At 48.2% G+C, this 16,422-nt stretch overlaps 1 protein-coding gene across 2 annotated transcripts in view; it reads left to right on the top strand.

Moving 5' to 3' along the window:
• SCRT1 (scratch family transcriptional repressor 1) overlaps positions 1 to 10,932 on the top strand; it is a 72,001-nt gene extending 61,069 nt beyond the window's left edge. For both annotated transcript variants that reach the window (XM_077271578.1, XM_077271579.1), the window contains exon 2: positions 627 to 10,932. In XM_077271578.1, the coding sequence (XP_077127693.1) occupies positions 627 to 1,339 (713 nt within the window). In that variant the 3' untranslated portion in view covers positions 1,340 to 10,932. The remainder of the gene's footprint in view (positions 1 to 626) is intronic.
• Positions 10,933 to 16,422: the final 5,490 nt, after the last annotated feature.

The raw sequence follows: 16,422 nt of genomic DNA, 5'->3' as shown, positions 1-16,422 counted from the left end.
AAGGAGACAGTAGGTTGAGGGTTGCAGGAGCTCCGGTGTTGGTGAGGCAGTATCTTCGGTAGTGATGAGGAGGCAGCGGAGTCAGTGCAGGCTGTAGGCTTTCCTGAAGAGATGGGTTTTCAGGTTCCGTCTGAAGGATCCGAATGTGGTTGATAGTCGGACGTGTGGGGGAGAGAATTCCAGAGGATGAGGGATATTCGGGAGAAGTCGTGGAGACGGTTGGGTGAGGCTGAGGAACGAATAAGTATGGAGGAGAGAAGGAGGTCTTGGGAGGAGATTACGTGAGGGAAGATATCGGGAGATTAGGTCAGAGATATATGGAGGAGACAGGTTATGGATGGCTTTGTAGGTCAGTATTAGTAATTTGAACTGGATACGATGAGGGAATGGGAGCCAGTGAAGAGATTTGCAGAGGAGAGAGATGAATTAGTCAGCAGCAGAGTTAAGGATGGACTGGAGAGGTGCAAGGGTGTTAGCAGGGAGGCCACAGAAAAGGATGTTGCAGTAGTCAAGGGTCTTTATCAGGGTCTTCCTGTGTTTTATGGTTTTTCATGTCACGTTGTGGTATATTATATTGGTGATGTTATTGTGCGGCCTGATCTAATCATGTGCATCTCTATTTTCAGGGTATCTCAGTGAATATATCACTGCATCTGCCTATGTTGGAGACAACAATGGCGCCATCAAAGTCCCATCTCCAGACACTCTCTACACAGCAGTGCACAGCGAGTACGGTGCCCCCGACTTGGAGCCACCTGACAGTCCGCATTCAGACATTACGGGTGGCTACATCAATGGGGATGCAGCAGTCAGTGAGGGTTACTCCGTGGATGCCTTCTTCATCACAGATGGTCGGTCTCGACGCAAGGGGCGTTCCATTCAGAGACATAGCTGCAGTGAGTGTGGGAAAAGCTATGCCACATCATCAAACCTAAGTCGCCACAAGCAGACGCATCGCAGCCTGGATAGCAAGCTAGCCAAGAAGTGCCCAACATGTGGCAAGGTATATGTGTCCATGCCGGCCATGGCCATGCATCTACTCACACATGACCTCAAGCACAAATGTGATACCTGTGGGAAAGCCTTCAGCCGACCATGGCTTCTCCAGGGTCATATGAGGTCCCATACTGGTGAAAAGCCCTTTGGCTGCGCTCACTGTGGCAAAGCATTTGCAGACCGCTCCAACCTCCGTGCCCACATGCAGACGCACTCCACCTTCAAACACTACAAGTGTAAACGCTGCAGCAAGACCTTCGCTCTCAAGTCATATTTGAACAAGCACTATGAGTCGGCCTGCTTCAAGGGTGTGGTGCCTCCGCTCAGCCCAATGGAGGACTGAGAAGAGAATATCACCATCTTCTTTTCATCCTTTTACTAAGGTCATCAGGTTGATCATCTCTGGCCTGTCTGGTGCTGCTCTCCTCAGTATCAGATGCAGATGATAGCTTTCCGTTTCCATGCATTTTCTTGCTCTTCCAAGGGAATCCTGCCACGCCATGGGGGAGCTTTCCTCTTATTATAGTGTTACATAAACTCTGATATTTGCATTCAAAGTATCTACTTTAAACTTTTAGTTGTGGACATAGCCATGGGGCCAGAGATGGGACAGAATCTGAGTTCATAGCCATAATGTGAAGGTTGAGGGACACTTGGTCCTTCTTCTAGAGAACTTTACATTTTTCTTTTATATTTATCCCATTGATCTTGGATCCTCACCTAAGTTCAGCCATGACCAGTCTCCATTGGGCATACTGGGACATTTCCTCCATTACTGTAGAATTAGGAAAAAGGAAACTGGTTTGGACTCTAAGCAATTTACTAAAAGAAGCAATAAAAGGAGACCTGGGATGAGGGCTTGGGGCTCATCCCGCACCGTTCTGTAACATGTCCATAGCTCGCCAGGAGTCCACCAATGTAGGAGGCATTGCAGAGTGTCCTCTCCACGTGCTCCCATTGTATTTTTGCCTTCATTATGCCTCATATTTTACGACTCCACAATATGCTTAGGGTTTTATAGATTCTTTAAGAATATTTCTATTTTAATTAGAGTTTTTTCCACTTGTATCTGGAGTTATGTGAACCTGGGCACTGAGCACACAAGAGGAGCGCTTTCACTGCTGCCACTTCCAGTTTTACATCATCATGTCGTCATTAATTGCTGGATATATATCTCTGACAGGTAGGTTGTAATCACTAGGTGTCATCCATGGTGCTCTCAGGAGAGGTCTCCTTGTTTCATACATATCTCAGTCCATCTCTGCAGAACTCTAAAAAAAGAGAGAGAGTTTGGGGAGTTGGGAAAGGGAGCAGGACATGAAGTCACAATGGTCTTCTGACAATGTCATGCATCATGTAAGAAGATCTCGGTGATCTTAGACCTTCACTGATCTTTAGAGAGGAGGAGACCCAAAGATACATGAGGCACTTGGCACTCAATGTTGTGCCTGTTCTGCCCTCCTCATCATTTGAGGTCAGAGATCTCAGACGTCACCCCTCTGGGCTTCTCACAGTAACAGTCAAATCCTGTCATGGTATTCACCTTCCATTATTGAGTTAAACTGGTCCTGTCTTCTTTCCATTGTCTTCCTCCTCGGCGTCTTAATGGGCCTCCATTGTGAGCCAGTCACGTAGTTCTTTCCCTGGCTCCTTGTGATGATTGCCTCATCACCTCCTCATCCAGCATCTCGGCTCCTCTTCATTTCTTCTCCACTTTGCATTTGACTTTCATGTCCCATCCTGACCCAGATGTAAAAGATGACTTCATGTTGGTTTGTGGGAGGCTGGGGAGATTCGAGGGCAGGTTCCATCACATCTCTCGGTCCCTATGTGGACATGTTGTTGCCAGAGGGGGAGGTGAAATTGGAGGTGGATTTATTGGTGTCCTGTTCTGCAGCAATAGTTTGGGCGTCCCACCTCATGGTAGCAGAAGTCTTTATGGTTATCAACAATGAAACTCAAAGACAGAAGAGTGAAGCAACACTGCTCAGTGCCATTTTGTGTCATTTACATCCATCCTTCTTGGCAAACTACTAACCTGACAACCTTTTTCCTGACCACAAACTCAAATATAAACCCTCTACCCTACCAACACACCACCATCACAACCCTGATGGCTGGGAACCTGTCATTCTCTGAAGTCGTCTTCTTTCCTTACCTTGACAATCATCATTCTTGTAAAATTTTCACTCTGATAGTTCTCTAAAGTAATAACCCACAACTCTTTCAAATCTCCACCCCGACAACCCTCTGCCATGATAAGAACCCACAAATCTGATAGCTCTCTTTACTGTGAGAGTCAGCAACCCATATAACGCTCCAGTCTGACAATCTTCCACCTTCATTCACGAGTCTATGGGATGGCAGCAGTGAAAGGGTCCTTTGTGGTTGGTTCATGAATGTTTTCCTGGGCCATGATAGAGCCATTCATAGTGAAGATGGCGGCGTGGAGCCTCATGGCTGCTCGTCACGCAGATAGCAATAAGCACCAGACACTACCAGACCCCCGTTATTTCTACTTGTGCCACTCGCTCTGGAGGTCTGAACTGTCGTAGTGCAGGGTGACCACTAATATAGATGATTAATGTCTCCCTGAGAAGCTGAGGCGTCTTGATGGCACTGTGGGATCAGAGAACTGATCGCTGCAGTCTGACCCATGGTTTGGTATTAGTAGTCAGTGCTGTGGTCAGTTATTGAGCTGTGGTTTTGTATTGGTGGTCAGCACTGCTGTCAGATACTGGATGGTGTGAGCCATGGTTTTGGTATTAGTAGTAAGTGCTGCGGTCAGTTATTGGATGAACTGGGCTGGGTTTTAGCATTGGTGTTCAGTGCTGCAGTCAATTACTGGGTGGTCTGAGCCATGGTTTTGTATTGGTAGTCAGCGCTGCAGTTAGTTACTAGGTGGTCTGACCCTAAGGTTTGGTATTGGTGGTCAGCGCTGCGGTTAGTTACTAGGTGGTCTGACCCTAAGGTTTGGTATTGGTGGTCAGCGCTGCGGTTAGTTACTGGAAAGTCTGAACTGTGGTTTTGTATTGGTAGTCAGCGCTGCAGTTAGTTACTAGGTGGTCTGACCCTAAGGTTTGGTATTGGTGGTCAGCGCTGTGGTTAGTTACTGGAAAGTCTGAACTGTGGTTTGGTATTGGTGGTCAGCGCTGCAGTTAGTTACTAGGTGGTCTGACCCTTAGGTTTGGTGTTGGTGGTCAGCGCTGCAGTCAGTTACTAAATGGTTTGAGCTGTGGTTTGGCATTTGTGGCAAGCGCTGCAGTCAGTTACTGGGGGGTCTGAATTGTGCTCCGATATTGGTGGTTAGTCAGAGGGGCCATCATTCACCAGTATTTTGGGTATGATAGGGTTTCTCCGGGTTTCTAGAGCTATGCCAAAGCATATGTCCTTTTTGTGCTCTGAGAACGCAGGATTTGGTCACGCGGTGAAGCGGAGATGACGTTCTGACCATAGCGCAATCAGGGGGCCTGGACTGCTGACGGGTCCAAGTCACCTTATTTTTGGGGGATTTGCATGCCAGAGTTTGGAATCTATGCCAATTTTGTAGGGTTTTTTGGGGTGGGGGGGTAACGCTTATTTGCAATATGTTCCCATGAGGAATCCATACTGAAGACTAAGCAATAATAACTATAGTTACTGCATGCTGGTTCTGGAGGTGCAGGGACTGTGAGCAATCCGACTCTGAGCAATCCGACTCTGAGCAATCCGACTCTGAGCAATCCGACTCTGCCTCATTGTTCTTCTATCAGGGATTGAATGAACTTGTATCTTGGGATTCTGTATTAGATCAGCACTGCATGGATTGTGTTCAAGGGTCAGCAACTAAGAGAACTACAGCCCCCAGCATAACCCGCTGACTGGATGGACTGTACATACGACCGTGGAACTACAAAAGACATTGCCCAAACTGAGGAGAAAAATAGCCAAACCAGGATCATACTGCAGAACAGGGCCAACGGAAGACCACCAGCCACTGGTCCACCTCCCCTGCCCCGGGACAGCCACAGAAAGGATAGCAGACACTGACCACATGACTACTGCAGGTATAGCAGAGTTGGAAATGTCACAGCAGATACAGCAGAGCTGGGAATGTGACAACAGGTACAGCAGAGCTGGGGATGTCACAGCAGGTACAGCAGAGTTGGGAATGTTACAGCGGGTACAGCAGAGCTGGGAATGTCACAGCAGGTACAGCAGAGCTGGGAATGTCACAGCAGAGCTGGGAATGTCACAGCAAGTACAGCAGAGCTGGGAATGTCACAGCAGAGCTGGGAATGTTACAGCACAAACAGGAGAGCTGGGAAAGTCACAGCAGATACAGCAGACCTGGGAAGGTCACAGCAGGTACAGCAGAACTGGAATGTTAGAGCAGGTACAGCAGAGCTGGGAATGTTACAGCAGATACAGCAGAGCTCGGAATGTCGCAGCAAGTACAGCAGAGCTGGGAACGTCACAGCAGAGCTGGGAATGTTACAGCACATACAGGAGAGCTGGGAAAGTCACAGCAGGTACAGCAGACCTGGGAAGGTCACAGCAGGTACAGCAGAGCTGGAATGTTACAGCAGGTACAGCAGAGCTGGGAATGTTACAGCAGAGCTGGGAATGTTACAGCAGGTACAGCAGAGCTGGGAATGTCACAGCAGGTACAGCAGAGCTGGGAACGTCACAGCAGGTACAGCAGAGCTGGGAACGTCACAGCAGGTACAGCAGAGCAGGGAATGTCACAGCAGGTACAGCAGAGCTGGGAAGGTCACAGCAGGTACAGCAGAGCTGGGAACGTCACAGCAGGTACAGCAGAGCAGGGAACGTCACAGCAGGTACAGCAGAGCTGGGAAGGTCACAGCAGGTACAGCAGAGCTGGGAAGGTCACAGCAGGTACAGCAGAACTGGGAAGGTCACAGCAGAGCTGGGAATGTCACAGCTGGTACAGCAGTGCTGGGAAGGTCACAGCAGGTACAGAAGAGCTGGGAAGGTCACAGTAGGTACAGCAGAGCTGGGAAGGTCACAGCAGGTACAGCAGAGCTGGGAAGGTCACAGCAGGTACAGCAAAGCTAGGAATGTCACAGCAGAGCTGGGAAGGTCACAGCAGGTACAGCAGTGCTGGGAAGGTCACAGCAGATACAGCAGAGCTGAGATGGTCACAGCAGAGCTGCAAAGGTCACAGCAGGTACAGCAGAGCTGGAAATGTCACAGCAGGTACAGCAGCACTGGGAAGGTCACAGCAGGTACAGCAGAGCTGGGAACATCACAGCAAAGCTGGGAATGTCACAGCAGGTACAGCAGCGCTGGGAAGGTCACAGCAGATACAGCAGAGCTGGGATGGTCACAGCAGAGCTGGGAATGTCACAGTAGAGCTGGGAATGTCACAGCAGAGCTGGGAATGTTACAGCAGGTACAGCAGAGCTGGGAAGGTCACAGCAGGTACAGCAGAGCTGGGAATGTCACAGCAGCTGAGTGATTCTCCACTGCTTCTGCATATGTTAAAGAGAATGTGGCAGGAATAGTCTGCAGTCCCATGTAACACCAAAGATAATACTGAAGATTCACAAAGTACACATAATGTAGTGGATGTCACCTGCAGTCCTATGTAACACCACATCTAACACAGTAAAAGCTCTCTCAGTACAGATAATGTAGTAGATGTCACTTGCAGTCCTATGTAACACCACAGATAACACAGTGATAACTCTCTGGTGTGACAGTGTCACTGGCATATCATGTGAGGGGAGATATGTGTCATGAAGACTGCTTCCATCTGTGATCTAGAAACCATATCTTTCTTTTCAGCATGCCATGTGCTGAAGCAGTTAAGCGGCCATGTTATGGGCGGGTTTTTAGATGAGTAGGTAAGAGATGGGCAGAACGCATAAACACCATATCTCCACCTCAAGGGCGTGGGTGGAGAAATAAAAGTTCAGTTTTTTTCTGTGTTGTGTAGAGGCAAGCAAGCCTCTAGGCTGACGCACCTGTGAGAGCTGCCATATGTGTGGGCCCAGAAGTGCTGGGCAGGACTGTGTATAAACTTTTTATTCACTTTTGAGCCAGACAGGTTGTTTTTCTGTTACCATTTTGGGGTTTATGATACAATAAACCACCCAGAGACTTTAACCCACGTGTGCCTGTGTCTACCTCGAGGAACAGCTAAGAGAACCGACCTTCCGCAACGCTGTTTTGGATGTGGGCAAACATTCCAGAAACATGTGTAGCGGCAGTGGTCAAATCGTATGTCCTGGGTTAAGGCAGCTATGGAGATGGGACAGCGGTCAGGCAAAATGGACGAGCTACCCAAGCACCTGATCCTGAGACAGCAGCAACAGCACCAGGTATAGCAGGAGACGAATAAACTCCTAATGCAACAGCTGCAACAACAGCAAAGGCAGATGGAACTCCTGAAGGGAGAAGTCCACAGTAGAGAAACCACCTTTCCCCCCACATCAAAGAGATGACTCCTGCGTCCGGAAAGCGGTAAGACGAGCCATGCAAAAGATGACCCCAGGGGATGATATAGAGGCGTTCTGGACTGTTTTTAAACGGGTTGCAGAGCCGGAGAGGCTGCCCGGAGCAGTGGGCGGAGGTGTTGGCCCCCTATCTGACAGGTGAACCCCAGAAAGCCTATTTCGACTTGGAGGATGCCCAAGAATATGCCAAGTTGAAAACAGATATTAGCATGCTCAGGGATCACTATGTCTATCAGAGCCCAAAGGGTTAATCACTGGGTGTATTGTGGTGACAAACCTTACCGCTCACAAATGCTTGACTTGTTGCATTTGGTCCAGAAATGGTTGCAGCTGGAGTCCTCCACTCCAGCCCAGATGGTCGAGTGGGTCCTCAAGGACAGATTTTTTCACTCTCTCCCCAGGCCTGTGCATATCTGGGTTGCCCAAGGAAACCCCCAGAATGTGGATGACCTGGTGGGCCTAGTAGAAAGGTACAAGGTGGTTGAGAGGTCCCCGAGGAAGCCAGGGGGTGGTACATCTCCACACTGGGATACCCAGCGGGAGCCCGGGTCCAAAAAGAGGTAACAAAGCCACCATTGGGGAGGTGGGGGGAGTCCAAGGTCCCAAAGAGCTACCAAAGGCTGCTGGTAAAGACCTGATCTGCTGGCGGTGTCACGGTCCTGAACACATAGCGGTCCGTTGCTCTATGTCTGCCGAGCAGATGGATTGCAGCCTGGGCAGGCGCTGCTCATATTATGCCTACCCAGCCTGCAGTGTGGACTATCAGCCTGGAGAGGGGCTGCAGTGACCAGAAACAGAGTACTGGTATCAGGACTCTTAGGTCACATTCACACATTCAGTATTTGGTCAGTATTTTACCTCAGTATTTGTAGGCCAAAATGAGGAGTGGAACAATCAGAGGAAAAGTATAATAGAAACACGTCACCACTTCTGTATTTATCGCCCACTCCTGGTTTTAGCTTACAAATACTGAGGTAAAATCCTGACCGAATACTGACCATGTGAACGTGGCTTTGGACTTCAGGAGTTTTGTGACCTTGATAAGGGCTATGTTTCCCCACCAGTTGATCCCAAAGAAATATGTTGGCGTACGCTGTATCCACAGGGATGCCAAAGACTACCCGGTTGCCAGAGTGTTGATTAAAATGAGCCATGATACGGAATTCCATGAGGTTGAGGTAGTCAGAGACTTGCCCCACCCCATGATAATCGGGTGGGACTTCAGCCTGTTCTAGGACTTGTAGGGAAAGGCACGGTTGCCCAGTGGTTCAGGCAGGAGCCAGCGTCACCCTGAAGAATCCCCGTTGCAGTCGGAGGTGGAGCAGTTGGAGGTGGAGGAGTTACCATTGTGTGTCCTAGCTGGTAATGAAGATGAACCAGTGACCAGTGAGGCCGAGGTTCCTGAGCTAAGGGTTTCTGGAGAAAATTTCAGGACTGCTTAAATGCAGGATCTTACTCCAAAAGGAGAATTTGAAAATGTGTCTGATTGATGGGGTTGCTCAAAAGCCGGGGACTGACACCAGGTACCACACTTCGCAGTCAATAGGGAATTATCATATCAAGTGGCTACACTGAGGGGAAGTGAAATAGTGGAGCAGCTGTTGGTTCAAGGGCCATACCGGCGGAGAGTTCTAGTTATGGCCCATTCACATGTTTTGGGGGGGGACATCTGGGGGTGGAGAAAACGCAGGAGAATACTGCAGAGGTTCTATTGGCTGGGATGTTATCGGAAGATCCTGAATTATTGTAGGTCCTACCCCACCTGCCAGATAACCGCTCCCTCTTCTCCCTTCCGAAGTGTCTACTTCCCGTTTGAGTGAATTGCCATGGACCTAGTGGGTAGTTAAGTCTGCACGAGAACACCAATATATCCTAGTGGTCATGGACTATGTGACCCGGTACCTTGAAGCAGTACCCCTTTTGAACTGTTCGGCTAAGAATATCGCCCATGAACTTGTCCATATTTTTGTTAGGACGGGCCTGCCGAAGGAGATTCTGACAGACAAGGGAACCCCTTCATGAGCAAGGTTATGAAAGAACTCTGTAGGGTCCTCCAGACTGACGGCCTAGTAGAGCGCTTCAATAAAACCCTGAAAGTCATGCTCAAAAAGGTCATTGAGAAGGACAGTCACGACTGGGACTACCTGCTTTCATTTCTGCTCTTCTCCATCAGGGAAGTTCCCCAGGCCTCTACTGGCTTCTTGCCGTTTGAGCTCCTGTATGGTTGACATCCGCAAGGGCTCTTGGACATCGCCAAGGAAACATGGAAAGTTGAGGTCACGCCACACCAGAGCGTCAGAGCATGTCGCCAAGCTGCAGGAGAGAATGGCGAAAGTGATGCCTATCTTCAGACACAGGAGACACAGACAAGGGTGTATAACCAATCAACGAGGCCGAGGCAGTTCCAGCCAGGGGACCACGTGCTAATGCTTATCCCTACAGTGGAGAGCAAGTTCCTAGCCAAGTGGCAAGATCCATATGAAGTGGTGGAAAAACTGGGCGAAGTTAACTACAAGGTACACCAGCCAGGGTGAAGGAAGCCGCACCAGGTCTATCATGTGAACTTGCTAAAACCCTGGAGAGTCTGAGAATCGCTGGACCCCTTGCCTAGGAGCCAATCTCAAAGTCACCGTGGATGATGTCCCCATTGCAGAGACTCTGACGCCAGCCCAGAGACAACAGTGTCGGGAGCTGTTGCAGCGGAACGGGACCTATTCTAATAGTTGCCGGGCCATACACAGGTGGTCGAGCATGACGTGTTCACAGAACAGCATGTCAGGTTAAACCTCATGCCCTATATTATTCTGGAAGCACGGAGAGAGGTGATATCCAATGAGGTGAAGAGGATGCTAGAACTCAGTGTGAAAGAGGAGTCAAAAAGTGGATGGTTGAGTCCCATCGTCCTCTTACCAAAGCCTGACGGTGAGTGGCGGTTCTGCAATGACTATTGCAAGCTGAAGGAAGTCTCTAGCTTTGATGCTTACCCGATGCCTCGTGTGGACAAACTTATTAAGAGACTTGGTGTTATGACCCCAATGGCAGAGGGTCTCAGGAATAAATACCAAGTCTGCAAACACAAAAAACCAGCTCATAGGGCAGTGGTAACTGGGCTGACCATATATCTAATCCTAGCACCACAAATAGCAGTAGCCGGGGAACGTGCCTACGTTGGTTCTAGACGTCTCGCGCCAGCCGGAGAACTAACTAACCCTAGAAGGGAAAAGAAAGACCTTTCTTGCCTCCAGAGAAAAGACCCCAAAAGTTGGATACAAGCCCCCAACAAATAATAACGGTGAGGTAAGAGGAAAAGACAAACATAAGAATGAGCTAGGTATTTAGCAAAGAGAGGCCCACTAGCTAATAGCAGAATATAGTAAGATGACTTATATGGTCAGCAAAAACCCTATTAAAATATCCACGCTGGATATTCAAGAACCCCCGAACCGACTAACGGCCGGGGGGAGAACACCAGCCCCCTAGAGCTTCCAGCAAGGTCAGAACTCACATTTAGTACAAGCTGGACAAAAATAGAAGCAAAGCAAATAACCCAAAAAACAAAGAAGCAAGACTTAGCTTAATTTTGCAAGAACCAGGACCAGCAGACAGGAGCAACAGAAGGATCTGATTACAACGATGCCAGGCACTGGACTAAGGATCCAGGAAGTTTATATAGCGACACCCCTGGACTAACGACCCAGGTGAGTGCCAAACTGAAGAAAGACAATCCCAGAGTCATATCACTAGTGACCACAAGAGGGAGCCAATTAGTCTAATTCACAACAGTACCCCCCCCCTTAAGGAGGGGTCACCGAACCCTCACCAAGACCACCAGGACGATCAGGATGAGCAGCGTGAAAGGCACGAACTAAATCGGCCGCATGCACATCAGAGGCAACCACCCAGGAATTATCCTCCTGACCATAGCCCTTCCACTTGACCAGATACTGAAGCCTCCGCCTGGAGAGACGAGAATCCAAGATCTTCTCCACCACGTACTCCAACTCGCCCTCAACCAACACCGGAGCAGGAGGCTCAACAGAAGGAACCACAGGTACAACGTACCGCCGCAACAAAGACCTATGGAACACGTTGTGAATGGCAAACGACACCGGAAGATCCAAGCGAAAGGACACAGGATTAAGGATTTCCAATATCTTGTAAGGACCGATGAAGCGAGGCTTAAATTTAGGAGAGGAGACCTTCATAGGAACAAATCGAGAAGACAGCCATACCAAATCCCCAACACGAAGTCGGGGACCCACACCGCGGCGGCGGTTGGCAAAACGCTGAGCCTTCTCTTGTGACAACTTTAAGTTGTCCACCACATGATTCCAGATCTGCTGCAACCTATCCACCACAGAATCTACCCCAGGACAGTCAGAAGGCTCCACATGTCCTGAGGAAAAACGAGGATGGAAACCAGAGTTGCAGAAAAATGGCGAAACCAATGTAGCGGAACTAGCCCGATTATTAAGGGCAAACTCAGCCAACGGCAAGAAGGTCACCCAATCATCCTGATCCGCAGAAACAAAACACCTCAAATAAGCCTCCAGAGTCTGGTTAGTTCGCTCCGTTTGTCCATTAGTCTGAGGATGAAAGGCAGATGAAAACGACAACTCAATGCCTATCCTAGCACAAAAGGATCGCCAGAACCTGGAAACAAACTGGGATCCTCTGTCAGACACAATATTCTCAGGAATGCCGTGTAAACGAACCACATTCTGAAAGAACACAGGAACCAGATCGGAAGAGGAAGGCAGCTTAGGCAAAGGCACCAAATGGACCATCTTAGAAAAGCGATCACATACCACCCAGATGACAGACATGCCCTGAGACACCGGGAGATCTGAAATGAAATCCATGGAAATGTGTGTCCAAGGCCTCTTCGGGACAGGCAAGGGCAAGAGCAACCCGCTGGCACGAGAACAGCAAGGCTTAGCTCGAGCACAAGTCCCACAGGACTGCACAAACGACCGCACATCCCGTGACAAGGAAGGCCACCAAAAGGACCTAGCCACCAGATCTCTGGTGCCAAAAATTCCCGGATGCCCTGCCAACACCGAGGAATGAACCTCGGAAATGACTCTGCTGGTCCACTTATCAGGAACAAACAGTCTGTCAGGTGGACAAGAGTCAGGTCTACCAGCCTGAAATCTCTGCAACACACGTCGCAAATCCGGAGAAATGGCTGACAAGATAACTCCCTCTTTAAGAATACCAACCGGTTCTGCGACTCCCGGAGAGTCAGGCACAAAGCTCCTTGAAAGAGCATCAGCCTTCACATTCTTTGAACCTGGTAAATACGAGACCACAAAGTCAAAACGGGAGAAAAACAATGACCAGCGGGCCTGTCTAGGATTCAGGCGTTTAGCAGACTCGAGATACATCAAATTTTTGTGATCAGTCAAGACCACCACACGATGCTTAGCACCCTCGAGCCAATGACGCCACTCCTCAAATGCCCACTTCATGGCCAACAACTCCCGATTGCCAACATCATAATTCCGCTCAGCAGGCGAAAACTTCCTCGAGAAAAAGGCACAAGGTCTCATCACAGAGCAACCAGGGCCTCTCTGCGACAAAACGGCCCCTGCCCCAATCTCAGAAGCATCCACTTCAACCTGAAAGGGAAGTGAGACATCAGGCTGGCACAAAACAGGCGCCGAAGTAAACCGGCGCTTCAACTCCTGGAAAGCCTCCACGGCTGCAGGAGCCCAGTTAGCAACATCAGAACCTTTCTTGGTCATATCCGTCAAAGGTTTAACAATGCTAGAAAAATTAGCAATAAAATGACGGTAGAAGTTAGCAAAACCCAAGAACTTCTGAAGACTCTTAACTGACGTGGGTTGAGTCCAATCATGAATAGCTTGGACCTTGACTGGGTCCATCTCCACCGCAGAAGGGGAAAAAATAAACCCCAAAAAGGGAACCTTCTGTACTCCAAAGAGACACTTTGAGCCCTTAACAAATAAAGCATTCTCACGCAAAACCTGAAACACCATCCTGACCTGCTCTACATGCGAGTCTCAGTCATCAGAAAAAAACAGAATATCATCCAGATAAACGATCATAAATTTATCCAGATACTTCCGGAAAATATCATGCATAAGGGACTGAAACACTGAAGGAGCATTAGAGAGCCCAAAAGGCATCACCAAGTACTCAAAATGACCTTCGGGCGTATTAAATGCGGTTTTCCATTCATCTCCTCGCTTAATGCGCACAAGGTTGTACGCACCACGAAGATCTATCTTGGTGAACCACTTGGCACCTTTAATTCGGGCAAACAAGTCTGACAACAGAGGCAAAGGATACTGAAATTTAACAGTGATTTTATTCAAAAGCCGATAGTCAATACAATGTCTCAAAGATCCGTCCTTCTTGGCCACAAAAAAGAATCCCGCACCAAGAGGGGAAGAGGAAGGACGGATATGCCCCTTCTCCAGAGATTCCTTGATATACGAACGCATTGCGGTATGCTCAGGTACAGACAGATTAAATAGTCTTCCCTTAGGAAATTTGCTACCTGGAATCAAATCTATGGCACAGTCACAGTCCCTATGAGGAGGCAGAGCACTGGACCTGGACTCGCTGAACACATCCTGATAATCAGACAAATACTCAGGAACTTCCGAAGGAGTAGAGGAAGCAATAGACACCGGCGGGGAATCACCATGAATACCCTGACAGCCCCAACTTGACACAGACATTGCCTTCCAATCCAAGACTGGATTATGAGTCTGTAACCATGGCAAACCCAAAACGACCAAATCATGCATTTTATGCAGAACAAGAAAACGAATCACCTCCCGATGTTCAGGAGTCATGCACATGGTTACCTGTGTCCAAAACTGCAGTTTATTTTCCGCCAATGGCGTAGCATCAATACCCCTCAGAGGGATAGGATTAACCAACGGCTCAAGAACAAAACCACAGCGCTTGGCAAATGACAGATCCATAAGACTCAGGGCAGCACCTGAATCCACAAACGCCATAACAGGGTAAGAGGACAATGAGCAAATTAAAGTCACAGACAAAATAAATTTAGGTTGCAAATTACCAATGGCGACAGGACTAACAACCCTTGTTAGGCGTTTAGAGCATGCTGATATAACATGTGTAGAATCTCCACAGTAAAAACACAACCCATTCTGACGTCTATGATTTTTCCGCACATTTCTGGTCTGAATTCTATCACATTGCATCAAATCAGGTGCTTGTTTAGACAACACTACCAGAGGATTAGCGGTTTTGCGCTCCCGCAAACGCCGGTCAATTTGAATAGCCAGCGCCATGGAATCATTCAGACTTGTAGGAATGGAGAAACCCACCATCACATTCTTAATGGCTTCAGAAAGGCCATTTCTGAAATTTGCGGCCAGAGCACACTCATTCCACTGAGTAAGCACGGACCATTTCCGAAATTTTTGGCAATACACTTCAGCTTCATCCTGGCCCTGAGAAATAGCCAGCAAGGCTTTTTCTGCCTGAACCTCAAGATTGGGTTCCTCGTAAAGCAATCCGAGCGCCAGAAAAAACGCATCAATATTTGCCAATGCCGGATCTCCTGGTGCTAGCGAGAAAGCCCAATCCTGAGGGTCGCCCCGTAAAAAAGAGATAACAATTTTAACCCGCTGAGCCGAGTCTCCAGATGAACGGGGTCTCAGAGATAGAAACAATTTACAATTATCCCTGAAATTCCTAAACTTAAATCGGTCTCCAGAAAACAGTTCAGGAATAGGTATTTTAGGTTCAGACATAGAACTACTGGTAACAAAATCTTGTATGCTTTGCACACGAGCAGCAAGCTGGTCCACACTTGTAATCAAGGTCTGGACATTCATGTCTGCAGCAAGCTCAAGCCACTCAGAGGTAAAGGGGAGGAAGAGAGGAAAAAAAAAAAAAACTCAGAATTTCCTTTCTTATTATCCCACTTCTGCAATGCATTAACATTCAATGTAGGCCTGGCATTCTGTTATGACCCCAATGGCAGAGGGTCTCAGGAATAAATACCAAGTCTGCAAACACAAAAAACCAGCTCATAGGGCAGTGGTAACTGGGCTGACCATATATCTAATCCTAGCACCACAAATAGCAGTAGCCGGGGAACGTGCCTACGTTGGTTCTAGACGTCTCGCGCCAGCCGGAGAACTAACTAACCCTAGAAGGGAAAAGAAAGACCTTTCTTGCCTCCAGAGAAAAGACCCCAAAAGTTGGATACAAGCCCCCAACAAATAATAACGGTGAGGTAAGAGGAAAAGACAAACATAAGAATGAGCTAGGTATTTAGCAAAGAGAGGCCCACTAGCTAATAGCAGAATATAGTAAGATGACTTATATGGTCAGCAAAAACCCTATTAAAATATCCACGCTGGATATTCAAGAACCCCCGAACCGACTAACGGCCGGGGGGAGAACACCAGCCCCCTAGAGCTTCCAGCAAGGTCAGAACTCACATTTAGTACAAACTGGACAAAAATAGAAGCAAAGCAAATAACCCAAAAAACAAAGAAGCAAGACTTAGCTTAATTTTGCAAGAACCAGGACCAGCAGACAGGAGCAACAGAAGGATCTGATTACAACGATGCCAGGCACTGGACTAAGGATCCAGGAAGTTTATATAGCGACACCCCTGGACTAACGACCCAGGTGAGTGCCAAACTGAAGAAAGACAATCCCAGAGTCATATCACTAGTGACCACAAGAGGGAGCCAAAAAGTCTAATTCACAACACTTGGACCCGCAAGGTATACAACCCCTGGCAAAAAATTATGGAATCAACGGCCTTGGAGGATGTTCATTCAGTTGTTTAATTTTGTAGAAAAAAAGCAGGTCACAGACATGGCACAAAACTAAAGTCATTTCAAATGGCAACTTTCTGGCTTTAAGAAACACTAAAAGAAATCAAGAACAAAAAATGTGGTAGTCAGTGATGGTTACTTTTTTTAACCAAGCATAAGGGAAA

This window comes from Ranitomeya variabilis, chromosome 6 (assembly GCF_051348905.1).
Source record: "Ranitomeya variabilis isolate aRanVar5 chromosome 6, aRanVar5.hap1, whole genome shotgun sequence".
Taxonomy (NCBI): domain Eukaryota; kingdom Metazoa; phylum Chordata; class Amphibia; order Anura; family Dendrobatidae; genus Ranitomeya; species Ranitomeya variabilis.
The sequence above is the reverse complement of the archived record's forward strand: the minus strand, read 5'-3'. Positions and strand labels throughout refer to the sequence as shown.